Below are 12,794 nucleotides of genomic sequence, written 5' to 3'. Positions count from 1 at the left end.
TAGGGGACACTTATCTTGGGTAATTATATAAATTGTTATTGTTCATTGTTAATGTAGTGGAATTGAAGTGGAATGGCTCAAAAGTGGTCCAATTTGAAGTTTAACCAAAAACATTTCCTTCAAACTCAAACAACAGTAGAATTCTTTGATATGAAATCTTTAAATGTCGTTTATTATTTTGCTCCACTTCAAATGTTGACTTGATTGTTGCCTCGGCGTTGACGTTATCATTAATACAGCATGTGACCTGCACATTGAGTCGTTTGTGACATAGCAGGCTGCAAAAGGTCTGCTGATGGCAGTTCATTAAAGATGCAGCGTGTGAGACAGACTTAGCACATGCCCTCCCCCACCCCTTCGCCCCACCACAGGGGAGCGGCCCAGCTCCAGACCTGCACCACACGGAGCAGACCAGGCACAGGCTAAATATAACGCTTCTTTTTAAAACCCTGTGCAACAGCATCCTTTAAACATAATCAAAGGTACTCTGTTGTTCTGTACATTTTTATTTACAAAACTCAGCAAGGATATCAACGTATGCACATCGATCTTTCTGTTTGTTGTAATGCATAAAGTGTGTGTGTGTGTCTATTTGTGTGTGTTTGGAATATCGATTGCCATATATACATTAATGGCTTGTTCCATCAACATGACAACATTAACGAGTCTAAATGGTAGCACGTTGTTTTCCTTTGACGTATGTATAAACATGTTCCTGTGCATGAATTAACAGTCCAGAAGGCAAATATTTAAATAGCGATATTTACATTCATGCATCCGTCACGTCTCTCACACAGTTTAGGTTGAGGGCTGCTTGTTGACTCCTACCTGCGCATGTCTAAATGCAAGCTTTTTGTTTTTAACAGATTTAGCCGATAACTAAACTTGATAGCATTTTGTACACACATACATTAAATTAAGATGAAAAAACTAAAAAGTGCAAAGCAGCATTGAGTCATGCCCCAGTCCACTTCAGTTGTGTTCTTCCAGAAGAGATGTCGAGGATGCTTGTGACAGCACACACGCGCAAACACACACGGGCGCAACCTGATCTCTGACTATTGGCCGAGCGTCCTGTCGCTCATCGGTCACAAGGTCAGCCCCTCGGTTTCTATGGTGATAGAGGATGAGTCCTCGGTGACATACACAGAAAGATGAAGACTATCGGTGACACACATAGAAAGATGAAGACTATCGAATCCACACACACACACAACACGTCTGCTACAGTGGAACCTCTAAAATCCAATGTTCTTAAATCAATTTGAGTTTGCATTTTTTGTTTTTTCTGTTATTCTTTTGCATGGTTAAGACAAATGTGATGATAACCATAGAGTGCAAAATGGAACTTATTGCAGCATGTGGACAAGGGTGGTAATATAGAACGATCACAGGACTCAAGGAGAATGTTTACAAGCTGAGGGACGTGTCAAAATTAAACTAGTTTGCTTTCTAAAGATCAACATAAAATGAGATCTATTGATCTCCAGAGGGGAAATTTAAGATGTCAGTTTTGGCACAATATGCTACTGGAAACATTGCTTGTGCAGACTGATATGGCAACAATTTGACTGGAACATTTGAATTTTTAATCATTTCCTCTGAAAAATGCATTACAAACAGTTCAGAGGTCTACTTGTGTTCCGGAATGGATTGTGTAGGACCTTAGAGGCTCCACTGTCCTTGTAAGGAAGAACGAGTACTGAGTTGACCTTTCCAAAATCAAAAGCGGACTAACGTGCGATGCAGTATAGAGAAAGAACTCTCATTCACCGAAGCACACCGTGATGTTGACAGAAACACAAAAAGTCAAACACAGATGACGCCGTTTTCTGCATCAGTGTCTCCACGACACCGTCAACGGCATTCAGTGGCCAAACTAAATTGTGTATAAATTTAAAAAAAAGAAACAAAATGCTGAGACTGTACAGTATCCCTTTTGGTAGAAAAATAAATAGAGAAAATAAATAGATGAATAAGTATAATACACTGAGTCTTGAGAAGGTGTCGATGTTGTCTCCTCTTTTTCGCTCTTTTCAAAATATGGATTTCTTTAAATTGCATAGTCATGAATGCACATCTCCGAGCCAGGAGTGACAGTCAGCTCATGCCCCTCCCTGCAAGGCATCTGCCTCCAAAAATGCAAAAGCAACAAAGGATATATTATTTAAAAAAAAAAGAAAAAAGGAAAAAAGTTGCATTCTCCATCAAAAGTGCATGCACGTTATTTATTGTGTGTGATGGCACCGCGGGGCCGCTCTATTGTCTGCGCTTGGATCGCACGCGTGAGGTCTGGATGTGAGGCAGACTGGCCGACAGAATGGCAGCCTGTCAGCAACACTTGCTCTTACTAAGAGCAAGTGCTCAGCCTGCTGTGATGCTTTTCAACGACACACATCGGGTGGGGTGGGTGGTGGTGGTGGTGGTGGGGGGGGGGGACTTTCATCCTCGCTTGCCTTCATGGCATTTCCTTCCACCTTTTCTTCAGCTCACTGGTGTCCGGAGTCCAAGCAGAAGAGGAGGGGTTTCCTGCAACTTGGATTCTGGGTGAGAAGGGGGGGGTCAATGAGGACAAGGGGGCTGAAAGATGACCTGTCACTTCCTGCTCCGAGGTGGAGTCAAGTCTATACCACAGTGTTGTTTGTACCCATGGCCTTCTTGGTGCGGATGCTCATGGCGTATTCCCCGCGACTTGTCCCGTTCTCTTCCTTACGCAGCGGTTTCCTGACGAACACAAAAACAAGGACATGATACGAGACACAATTGAATCTCCAAAGGCCCCAAAAGTTGTGCGATTAAAAAAAAAAAAAAAGAATAAACATCCATTTGTTCATCCATTTTCTATTTCATTTGTCCTCATAATTATCCTCTCCAACACCATTTTGAACATCTAGTATGATTTTTAAGAAAACAGCACGTCCGAGGAAAATCAACCAATCAGAGAGACACTTTTGGGTGGAAAAAAATCCCCAATAGCTCATCAGCAAAAGCTGATCCCAATCATTTGAATCACGTGTATTGGAGGAGCGAAACATAAAATATGCAGGATGGGTTAGGGTTAGTTTGACACCTATGGACTACATGAAGGTCCTCCAACATACTTGCTTGGCCCCAAGCTACATTGCATCAAAGTCTAATATAAAAACATTTGACTTTGGTCCATTGTATTGTTATTTTGTGATGTTTTTGTAAAGCGCTTAGTTACGGCAAAAGCTGTTGCAAAAGCGCAATATAAATAAAAATATAGCATATGTTGGATTGTCTGAGCATAAAAACTGCAATTAGGTCAATTTTTCACATGCAGCTTGAACGAGGTTTAATTAAACGGAAAAGGGAGTTGGAAGGGAGGTAGGTAGGTGGGGAACGAAGACACAGACGGGATAGAGACTCACGGCAAGCAAACAGACGGACAGACAGAAGTCCACTCAGACGCAGAACAGAACCTGACCGTGAGCCTCCACACAAGACCGGGGGGGGGAACAGGAACACAAGGTACAGGAACACAAGGTACAGGAACACAAGGTACAGGAACACAAGGTACAGGAACACAAGGTACAGGAACACAAGGTACAGGAACACAAGGTACAGACGGATGACAACAATAGCCACCCGCAGTGAGAACCACACGGGCAGGGCTTAAATACACAAGGTAACAAGAAGAAGAAGGTGACAGACATTACGGTAACGAAGGGGTGTGGCTGAGGGAAGTTGCCGGCCGAGCGTCTCTGGCACGGCATGTGACACATCAACAATCACCAAATTCACCAAAGCCGATCGGGTTCAATGTAATTTGTTTTATTTTGTTAGCAAATCAAGGTATCAATGGTGGTCAACATTCCATGTAGGTTAAAGGCCACGCCATTTAAAAAAAAAAAGAGCCTTTTGACTTATTCAAGCCGCTGATTTCATTTCCCCCGGTCTCGTCGATGCCTTCTAATAAGGGCCTGTGTTCAAAGGTCACGTTTGCGGCAAGGGAAAGATGCATTGCGACGCAGGCGGTAAGGCAATTACCTCCTGTGACTGCTCGATGCAATCTCTCCCCTAAGTAATGACTACGTGTGCGGCTGTCCAAACAAACTGGGAATAACATTCATCCATACGTGAAAGTACCTCCTGGTGCAAAACTAAAAGACGAAGGCTCGGCTAGCATCATTCAATGAAGCTCCTTTTATGTGCTCTTATGTGCTTCTGTGCTTATTATATTTGTCCAGTGTACTGTGCCTTGCTGTCTTATGTAACTCAAGAGACACATGTGAATACAGTTAGTACAGTCATTGTCCTGCTTGGCGGCGTACAGTGTCCTCTCCAGCCTTGAGCCACATCTTGTCTTTCTAAAGGTCGATCCAACTTTGACCCTTCCTTCTCAAATCAGTGTAGTAGTGGTCTCTTCATTTTTTTTAAACAACATAATTTAGGGAAGAAAAATCCCATTTTGGTTTTCGCCTGCCATGTTGTCCTCTATGGTTAGTTTAATTCCGCAGTTTTTTTTCGACACCCCCTCACTCTGTTTGAAGGCTCTCCCGCTGTCGAGATGATTCGTCAGACCTCGTTTTCACTTTGCCCCCGTTTTGGAATGTGAATTTGTCACACCTGTTAAACCATTATGTCACTTGGCGCTGTCTGCGCTGTCACCACCTCCGCCACTCATGCACGAAACGACTTCTCAGGATTCCCGCTCGGCTGTCTAGTCCAAGAGAGTACTTTCGAACTAAGTTGCTCGCAACAACTGTATCGCTATGACGATTATGATGTATTATATGCCATGATGTATTATTTATGTATTGGTTGTGCAGTTTGTGGATTTTTTAGATCTGCAACAAAAAATATGTTCATATTTTGGTGACGACTCAGATGGCAATATTTTTGAAATATTGTATTTGTGCGAACTCAGATTTTATGAAGATGGCTGACACGGCTTTACTTTGTAATGTGCATTACCGGCAACTCAAGGTGTATTACTTTTTTTTTAAGAGCCCGCATTGAGAATTCAGAGATTTGTTCATAAATGAACACCTGCATAAAATAAAATATTAACAAATGCAGAAGATTTTCAGCCCTCATATGCGCATTTACTATTCAAGTTTGAGGTTTTTAGTGGTGCTTTTGGCTAATGGCTGGGTTGTAAAGAAAGAATGAGTAATGACGTATGCTTCCTTGGGAACAGATGCTGCTCGCCGTGTCCCCGCAGGACCCTGGAAAAGCCGAAGAGATATAATAGTCCAGCCCAGATGGGAAAGCACATTCTGTTTGTGTGGGTGATGAGTGGAGCATGTGACTGTGGCCATGGGAGCGGTATACTGATGGTTTTCTCAAAGGGACCAAACAGGCACTTGGGGGATTCTCATAGTTTGAAAACAAAGTCAGTAGTGGCCATATTATATCTCACAACTTTAGATTTAAATGGATCAATTAATTTGAACGTCATTTCAGTGATTTAATTTCAAAAGTGACAGTCATATGATATAATGATTTACGACACACATTGAAACACTTACATTATAATATCGATTTAATTTAATTTTGATGATTATAGCTAGCAGCTAATAAAACCCCAAAATTGACCATCTGGCTGAACGAAAATAATGCACAAGAAACAAAAAGAAATTGAAGTCATTGTAACGTTTGCCTTATCACAAGTCATCTGTCATTTTTACACCAGATGACACCGACCCAGTTTTTTTTGTCTAAAATTGGAACCAGCAGTGGGCCGCTGGCTGGCATTCCTCAAGTATTGATTTTTAGTACTGACAACAAATGTACTTTTTTATCATTCTTGAATTTATTGAGCTGCAACTGTTGCACGGTGCATTCCGACAATATAACACCATTGACCATGTTGCTTGAGGTCAGTGGACACGGCAGAGCTTTCTTGAGGCTCCGTTGGACCCGCACCAAGGTTTTCAATGATGGATGCCGAGCTGTTGACACGTGCCAGGTGGCAACACAACACTTCACATGTTAGATGAATATTTGATAGGAAAGCTGTGCAATCACAGCACACAGTCCCGTTTGAAGTTTGGGCTATGGGTCGTAGTGAAATCAGGACATGTGATACGTGCTGTTTACGATTACCATCTGGAAATCATAGTAAGGATGGTTCCCAACTCTACAGAGTCCTCTGTAGGTATCTGTCATGAATGATTAGTTTTCAAAATGAGAGGCTAAATGATGAAATATGACATCTAGCTTAACATTTAACAAGTTTCTTGGATGTACCGCATTGCCCTTGAATCGGTCGGGAGCAGCTGCGGAGTAATATCCGCTTTTAGACAAGCCTCCCGGAGCGCTAAGTGATTAGGAAAAGCATCTCGCTCCATTAGCACGTCGGGCTGAGCTTTGTTTATTTTGGCTTTCTGGGTTGGCAGACAGCCGGGAGGGAGAGCAGCTTCATGTCTTTTGCTTGGGATGCCACGGCAACACTGAGAGGCAGCATGTGTCTGATCCTCTTCTTTATGCTTGCACACACCAGCCTCCCTGCTGTTGCTGCTGCTGCTGCTGCTGCTGCTGTGCACTCTCAATTGAATAGAATAGTGCGGAAGTGTTTTTTCTTCGTCTTCCCCCCCCCCCCCTCCTGCCAGGCCCTTTGCTTGTGACAGATGAGTGGCAGACAAAGATGATAAAAAATAAAAAAAAGGCCAAGAGGGCTGTGGCCTGCAGAACCAGCTCCGCACCTCCTCGGCTATCTGAGGTGCTCTGGCGCTGGCCCTCGTCAAGATGATTTTATTTGGGAAAGCCTGAAGCACTGAGGGCATGGAAGAACTATATATAAACTGGATATGGCTCGTTCTTCTCTTGTTGGTATTGACTAGCATTGTTTTGAGGATGCATAAAAAAAGTCATTGGAGCCACAAAGTCTCAAAGTGGAATTAATTGAAGCTGCTGTCTGTAATCTTTGTCAGACAATGAACCTGTGCTGTGGCGTGTGTTAAGCGTGATTTTGCCTAAAAATGGTCGTGGCCTACAATCGTAAATGTTAATTAATGTTCATCATTATCTGAGATTGCAAATCCTTGTGCTCATCATCAAATTGGGCCCAGCATAGATTCTGCGGTAACCACAAGGTGGGTAACAGAGAAGCTAACAGTTAGCTTTTTCTCTTCCTACTACTACGACAACGACGACTACTACTACTACCGTATTTTCCGGACAATAAGGCGCACCGGACTATAAGGCGCACCTTCAATGAATAGCCCATTTTAAAACTTTGTCCTTATATAAGGCGCACCGGACTATAAGGCGCGGCTTTTGAGAGAATTTTTGGTTTTTAGGTGCGCCTTATAGTCCGGAAAATACGGTACTACTCTTTCTTCTGTGTATTTTATGGCAATCTCAGTGGCTTCTGGCACCATGCTGCCTCTCACCTGTCAGTCTTGATACTACAAGACATTTATTTTGGGAGAGGACACTTTTAGTTATTGATGGATTGTTGTGTGTTTTTGATGTGTCGGTCATCTCGAGTATGTCACACACTATAGGTGCTAACTTTTCTAATTGTGTGTGGGGGGGGGGGTCTTTTAAATTTTTTAAATATAGCTTAATATTTGCAATTATGTGTCCGTCCTTGCCGTAGAACAGGTTATCGTTCCTTTTTCATCAGCATCATTTATTCTCCCTTGACTTTTAAATGATTAGGGCAGCTGTGACAAATGCTCAAGGAAGCCCATTTATCCTTAGATTGCTTGTCGCTGACAAATGAATGCGTAATGAGCTCTGACTGGACGTGGTTTTAAGTGGCATGGCACTGAAGTCTGCATGCAGTCTGGAGCCCACAGGGCTTCAGGACACAACCCGCTTGTATGTATAAAAGATGTGGCTTGCAAGTGAATGACTGCACAAATTAATTCATAAATAATGACTTGGGTTTGGGGATGGAGCCTGAATTGCAACAACACTTTTCTGCCATTGCTGCATTAAAAAAAAAAAAAATTAAATGGGAGCCTCTTGGCTACTAGGGGTGTGGTGGTGACTGGAGAATTGCCATAATGAATTCGTGAGCCAACCACCCATTACTTCCGCTGCCTGACTTTGCCTATTTGTTGTTTAGAGAAAGGAGAAATGGAGTTCTGCTGAGGGAGGCTTAATATAGTTCAATAAATATAACGTACAACAAAGCAGATATATCACGGACAAATAAAACAAGTCTGTGATTTAGCATACACATCTGGAGTTACACTCACACGGGCGTGCAAATATGTCAAGATCTTTATGGATGGTTGCGCACATGCATGCAACGGTAATTGCTGCGCGTATGTGTGTTTATTAAATGTCGGCCGACATTAACGTGTAATCCAGAGTGCGTGTGTGCGTCCAGCCGCCACTGTGAGATTCACTTATGCAAATAAAAATCAAAAGTGTGTATTGCAAAGTCAGGCAGTCTGTTTGCAAATCATTACTCTTCCTCTGAGACATTCACAACCCATTCTGTCATTTAACCTTTGAACCCAGTGTGCCCCCATAGAGTTCTGATAGGGTCAATATTGCTTCAATCCTCACATGACATGACACAAATAGCCCATGTGTCAAATTTGCCTTGGCTGTTATTATCCAACATTTGCACGGCAACACATGACAGCGGTTTAAAGAAAAGTGACAACCGACCTTTTGATGGCCTTGTAACAAATGATGATGGCGGAGAGAAGGAAGAGCGCCGAGGCACAGCCCACTGTTCCCAGCACGACAAAGTCCATGTCTGTCCACCAGGGTCTCGCCAAGGGCACCAAGGGTTCTGGCACTGGAGAGAAGAAAAAGCCCAGAAGACACTTGACTCAACTCTGAAGATCCTGGTTTGAGTGTTTAAGACTCAATGATATCCATAGACACAATACTATAAATCATTTAGGTTCCCTTACACAAGCACTCTTACACTACACATTAGTTGTGCGGGAAGACTCACTTGTACGCATCAGCAAGTTTGAGCATGTAATGCATCTATCTAGTCGCTCCAAATTGAAACACTCCCTTCAGTCAATGTTACAATACAGCATTTTGTCACCCCCCATTGGTTCCCGTTTAAGGAAAGGCTCCGCTAAACTCGTTCCTTTGAAGAATTTTTTTTGGGAGACTATTTTCTCCCATGCATATTCATCGCCTTCACATTAGTGCAAAACTTCAGGCCTGAGATGAAAGAATAGAATGATAATTAGGATTAAAGTTAGACTCCATCACATGAATTATTCATGAGGTTTCCACCCTTTTTAAAGAGTCTTGTAAAAGAGTTAAAACGCACTAAATGGGCCCACTTGCATTTTCTCACAACATGGAACAGAGTGTAAAGGCTTTAAAGCACAGGTGTCAAACCCAAGGTCCGGGGGCCAGATACGGCCCGCCACATCATTTTATGTGGCCCGCGAAGACAAATTGTGCATCAAATTCGTGTGTCTTCACTTTTAATATCTTTTTATTTAAATATTTGACCAGTTTTTACACATTTGATTTGAAAACGTTGTTTGTCAATTTGTTTTGTAGCTTTTACTGTATATAATATGAGCTGCTCATACATTTATTTGGGTTGACAGTCATAATGGCCGTCCGAAAGAAGCTATGATGACAATGCGGCCCGCGAGAAAAAATGAGTTTGACACCCCTGCTTTAAAGCATTAAGAGTGTGTTGGAAAAAAAACAAAAGGGTGTGTTAGATGACGCCCGGCCTAGTGAAAACGAAAAAGGTTTTTAGTCTTGTTGACTGCCATAGTCAGTTTCAAAAACTGAACATTCAGTCAGCTGCTCCTGGCGGCATTTTGAGCGGTGACCTTGACTACAATCACAAATTCTATGACTCCTCATTCAAGGGGAGTCCACTGGTGTGTCAGGAGGGAAAACACAAAAAAAAAAAAATCATTGGAGCAGATTGATGAAAACCTTTCCAGTGCTGTCTGCTGATGATGAAGTACTCATCCGCCCTCATGTAAAGGGCTCAGGGTGAGTGATTCTAAAGAGTCGCACTAACAGCTCACAATGGCTGCATCATCAGCAACGCCTGTCGCCCATATTTCAGCGCGCTGTTCATTAGCGGGGCTTGAGACTATGTACAAATCATATCCACTTTCAGAAATGTTATGGACTATGAGTGGATTTCAGACACAAAAACTGCTGCAACAGGCAACACACACTTATCGCCTCCAGCTCAACTTCAAAACAAAAAATGTGTTGCTTCATTAGCCTCTTCTCTTGATCGAATTATCGCTAATTTAATGAAGTCATCTGTGTTTTAATCAGGCGGGGGGTCCTCTGGGGCAACCCTCGCAATGAGCCAGCGAGCTTGGCGGCCCAGCAAGATTTGAATCTCACAGGCAGCTGGGTACTCCCCAAAGTCAAGCCCAGCATAAATTAGCTCTGCTGTCAACATCCTGCTGGCTCCATCACATGCACGGCCGTACACGTGCAAAAACTCCAGAGGACGGATGGTGCATTTCTGCACGAAAGGAGGCGGGTCGCATGGAACGATGGCAGAGAGCCAGAGATGGCAAAAGTACTCACACACTTAAGGGTTTTTCTTTTTTCTTTTTTAATCAAGTGCTAGCTAGCTTTTATGTTTCAAAGCAACTTGTTCCTTTAGCTTTGCTGAAACGGTTTTGATCATGTTCCCTGCTATTGTCCCTGTTGTAGGTCACCATGATTTCATTCAATCAGGAACTCAACCATGGTTGATGTCTTTTTTTATATTGTGTCATCATCTGTGAAGTTTGAAAAAAGGCCTATTTTGAAGTAGAAAGTACAGACATCTGCGTTCAGATTTCACTAGAATAACAAAGTCAGTTTGTGCTTGTCCCCGGTGGAAAGAGAAGCACAGATGTTGGAGTTCTTACCTGTGGCGCCCAGTAGTCGCGGGGGAGGCGGGGGAGGCGGTGGCGGGGGAAGTGGAGGGTATCTTCGACAGTGGCACGCCAGCTGGCACTGTTGGCTAACTTTCTCTGCCACGGTCTGTGAGCATGACCTCTGGAGTTCTCCCTTAGAACCAGGAAGACATGGGGGAACAAAAGAAAATGCTGAAACGCTGTCGTCGCAACACACACACACACGTGCTCGTACTCAGCATTCTCTCCCGCTGCTGTTGTGACTGGCGGAATAGTAGCACATCTCCAGCTGTAAGAAGCCAACAGAGTGGGCAGCAGGCCGCCCCGAGGAGTGCGAGTGGGTGGACTTGCAAACTCAAGCAGATCGCATTACACGTGAACCCTGCTAACAGTGCGTGCATGCGTGTGAGCAACAGCTCACCGTGTATCTGTAGGCAGCAGCGTGGGGGCACAGGTTACACTACTCAGCACTTGCATATGCCTACTGCACACAACTGAGATTGACGAATAGTGTCGGGGAAAAACACTCCATGTTCCCACTGGTGATATTTGTGTGCCATGAGCTGCGTCATCACCAACCTGACATGCAGAAACTACCTTCTCCGGCCACAACATTAGGTATACCTGCACGATGTGTTTGAGCCTGTGAATGTGCTCCTAATTTTTTTGGGCTGCTTCATTTAGCAACGTGGCAAAGCCTTTATAAAGTTTTTGGGACGTTATCAATTCATTGTGTTTATTTGTGTGGAGAAGAAGTACTAAGAGGTGTTCTTAAAATTCTGGCAACCCGATTTAGCGATTCTAGAGGCAATGCAAGAGCTGCAGCCTTTGCAAATATAATAATGTTCTTTTTTTTTTAATACAAATTCAACAATGTGCCTATTTTTGTGGTGTTGTTATTTTAGTGTGCACCGTTCTGCAATGAATCATATGTTCTTCATATTTTGACAACCTGATTTTAGCTGAGAGGCAATTTGTACCGTTATCATTTCAAAAAAATTAAACAGAGCAAATATTGCTCTACATCATACTAAGAGGTGTTCTTAATAATTTGGTTACATCATTTCCTTTAAGATAGGTAGTCAGTCGTTGCAAACACAATAAATTGAGCAACATTCATTGTTGTGGCATCCTAAGTGGTGAAGTACTATCACACTGAGAACACTCTTAGTGTTGAGTGGGTCATGTGACAAAAAATAGAAACACAAACACCTTGCGTGCAATTAAATAGTGAAACACTTGAAGTCAATCATCATGCAAGTAAATAACTGACATTAGAATCAATGCTATGCAAAGTAAGCACGTATTTGTGAGCATTGTGATGAGACCGAATGGTGTGCCGAAATAAGTATCCTCGGTGTAGTGTGCAAAAAAAAAAAAAAAAAAAGACGAATAACAAAGTGTTGCATGTTACCTGACATGAGAGTAACAGAAGCGAAAGAAGGCAGTGAGCGAAGAGGAGAGGCCAACAACTTAAAGTGAATGGCATGAGATCTTGGAGCGACATTCCAATTGGCGCTCTTCTCGGCGATCCGGACGGATGCGGCATCCATACAGCACGGGCGTCAAGTGTTCGGGACACCACCTTCCTCCTCCTCCAGCGGGTGGGATCCTAGTCCAAATCGGCGGCGACGCAATAGTACCAGTGTCGATAGCGTAGGACGGGGCGAGCCGGTGGCATGACGAGCGGCGAAGCACCCAAATAGATCCACATCTCTAAAGTTGCTCTCTCGCGCGCGCTCTAAATTCGGGTTTGTTGTTGTTGTTTCGCTTTTGGGGGGCTCTGTGCGATGCCTTACATGATCCTTTCCTTGGCTGCCAGCAGGAGTGCAAGTGGGCCACTCAAGCCGTGGAAGTTGAAGGCGAGGAGAGAGAGAGAGAGAGAGAGAGAGAGAGAGAGAGAGAGAGAGAGAGAGAGAGAGAGAGAGAGAGAGAGAGAGAGACGGTGCTGCAGGATTCCTCTGAACTTATCTGTAGTGCGTGCAGGGTGAGCCCGGAGGG

At 43.5% G+C, this 12,794-nt stretch overlaps 1 protein-coding gene across 1 annotated transcript; it reads right to left on the bottom strand.

The window, feature by feature from the left end:
- Window positions 1-486: 486 nt before the first annotated feature.
- prima1 (proline rich membrane anchor 1) lies at window positions 487-12,794 on the bottom strand. The gene is made up of 5 exons (XM_037242020.1): window positions 12,208-12,794; window positions 10,806-10,947; window positions 8,599-8,731; window positions 2,648-2,724; window positions 487-2,543 (listed from the first exon to the last, which is right to left on the bottom strand). The coding sequence occupies exons 1-5, from the start codon at window positions 12,340-12,342 to the stop codon at window positions 2,485-2,487; spliced, it is 546 nt and encodes a 181-aa protein (XP_037097915.1). The 5' UTR covers window positions 12,343-12,794; the 3' UTR covers window positions 487-2,484.

The sequence above is a fragment of the Syngnathus acus genome, chromosome 22 (assembly GCF_901709675.1).
Source record: "Syngnathus acus chromosome 22, fSynAcu1.2, whole genome shotgun sequence".
NCBI lineage: Eukaryota > Metazoa > Chordata > Actinopteri > Syngnathiformes > Syngnathidae > Syngnathus > Syngnathus acus.
This window is presented reverse-complemented; position numbering and strand designations above follow the sequence as displayed.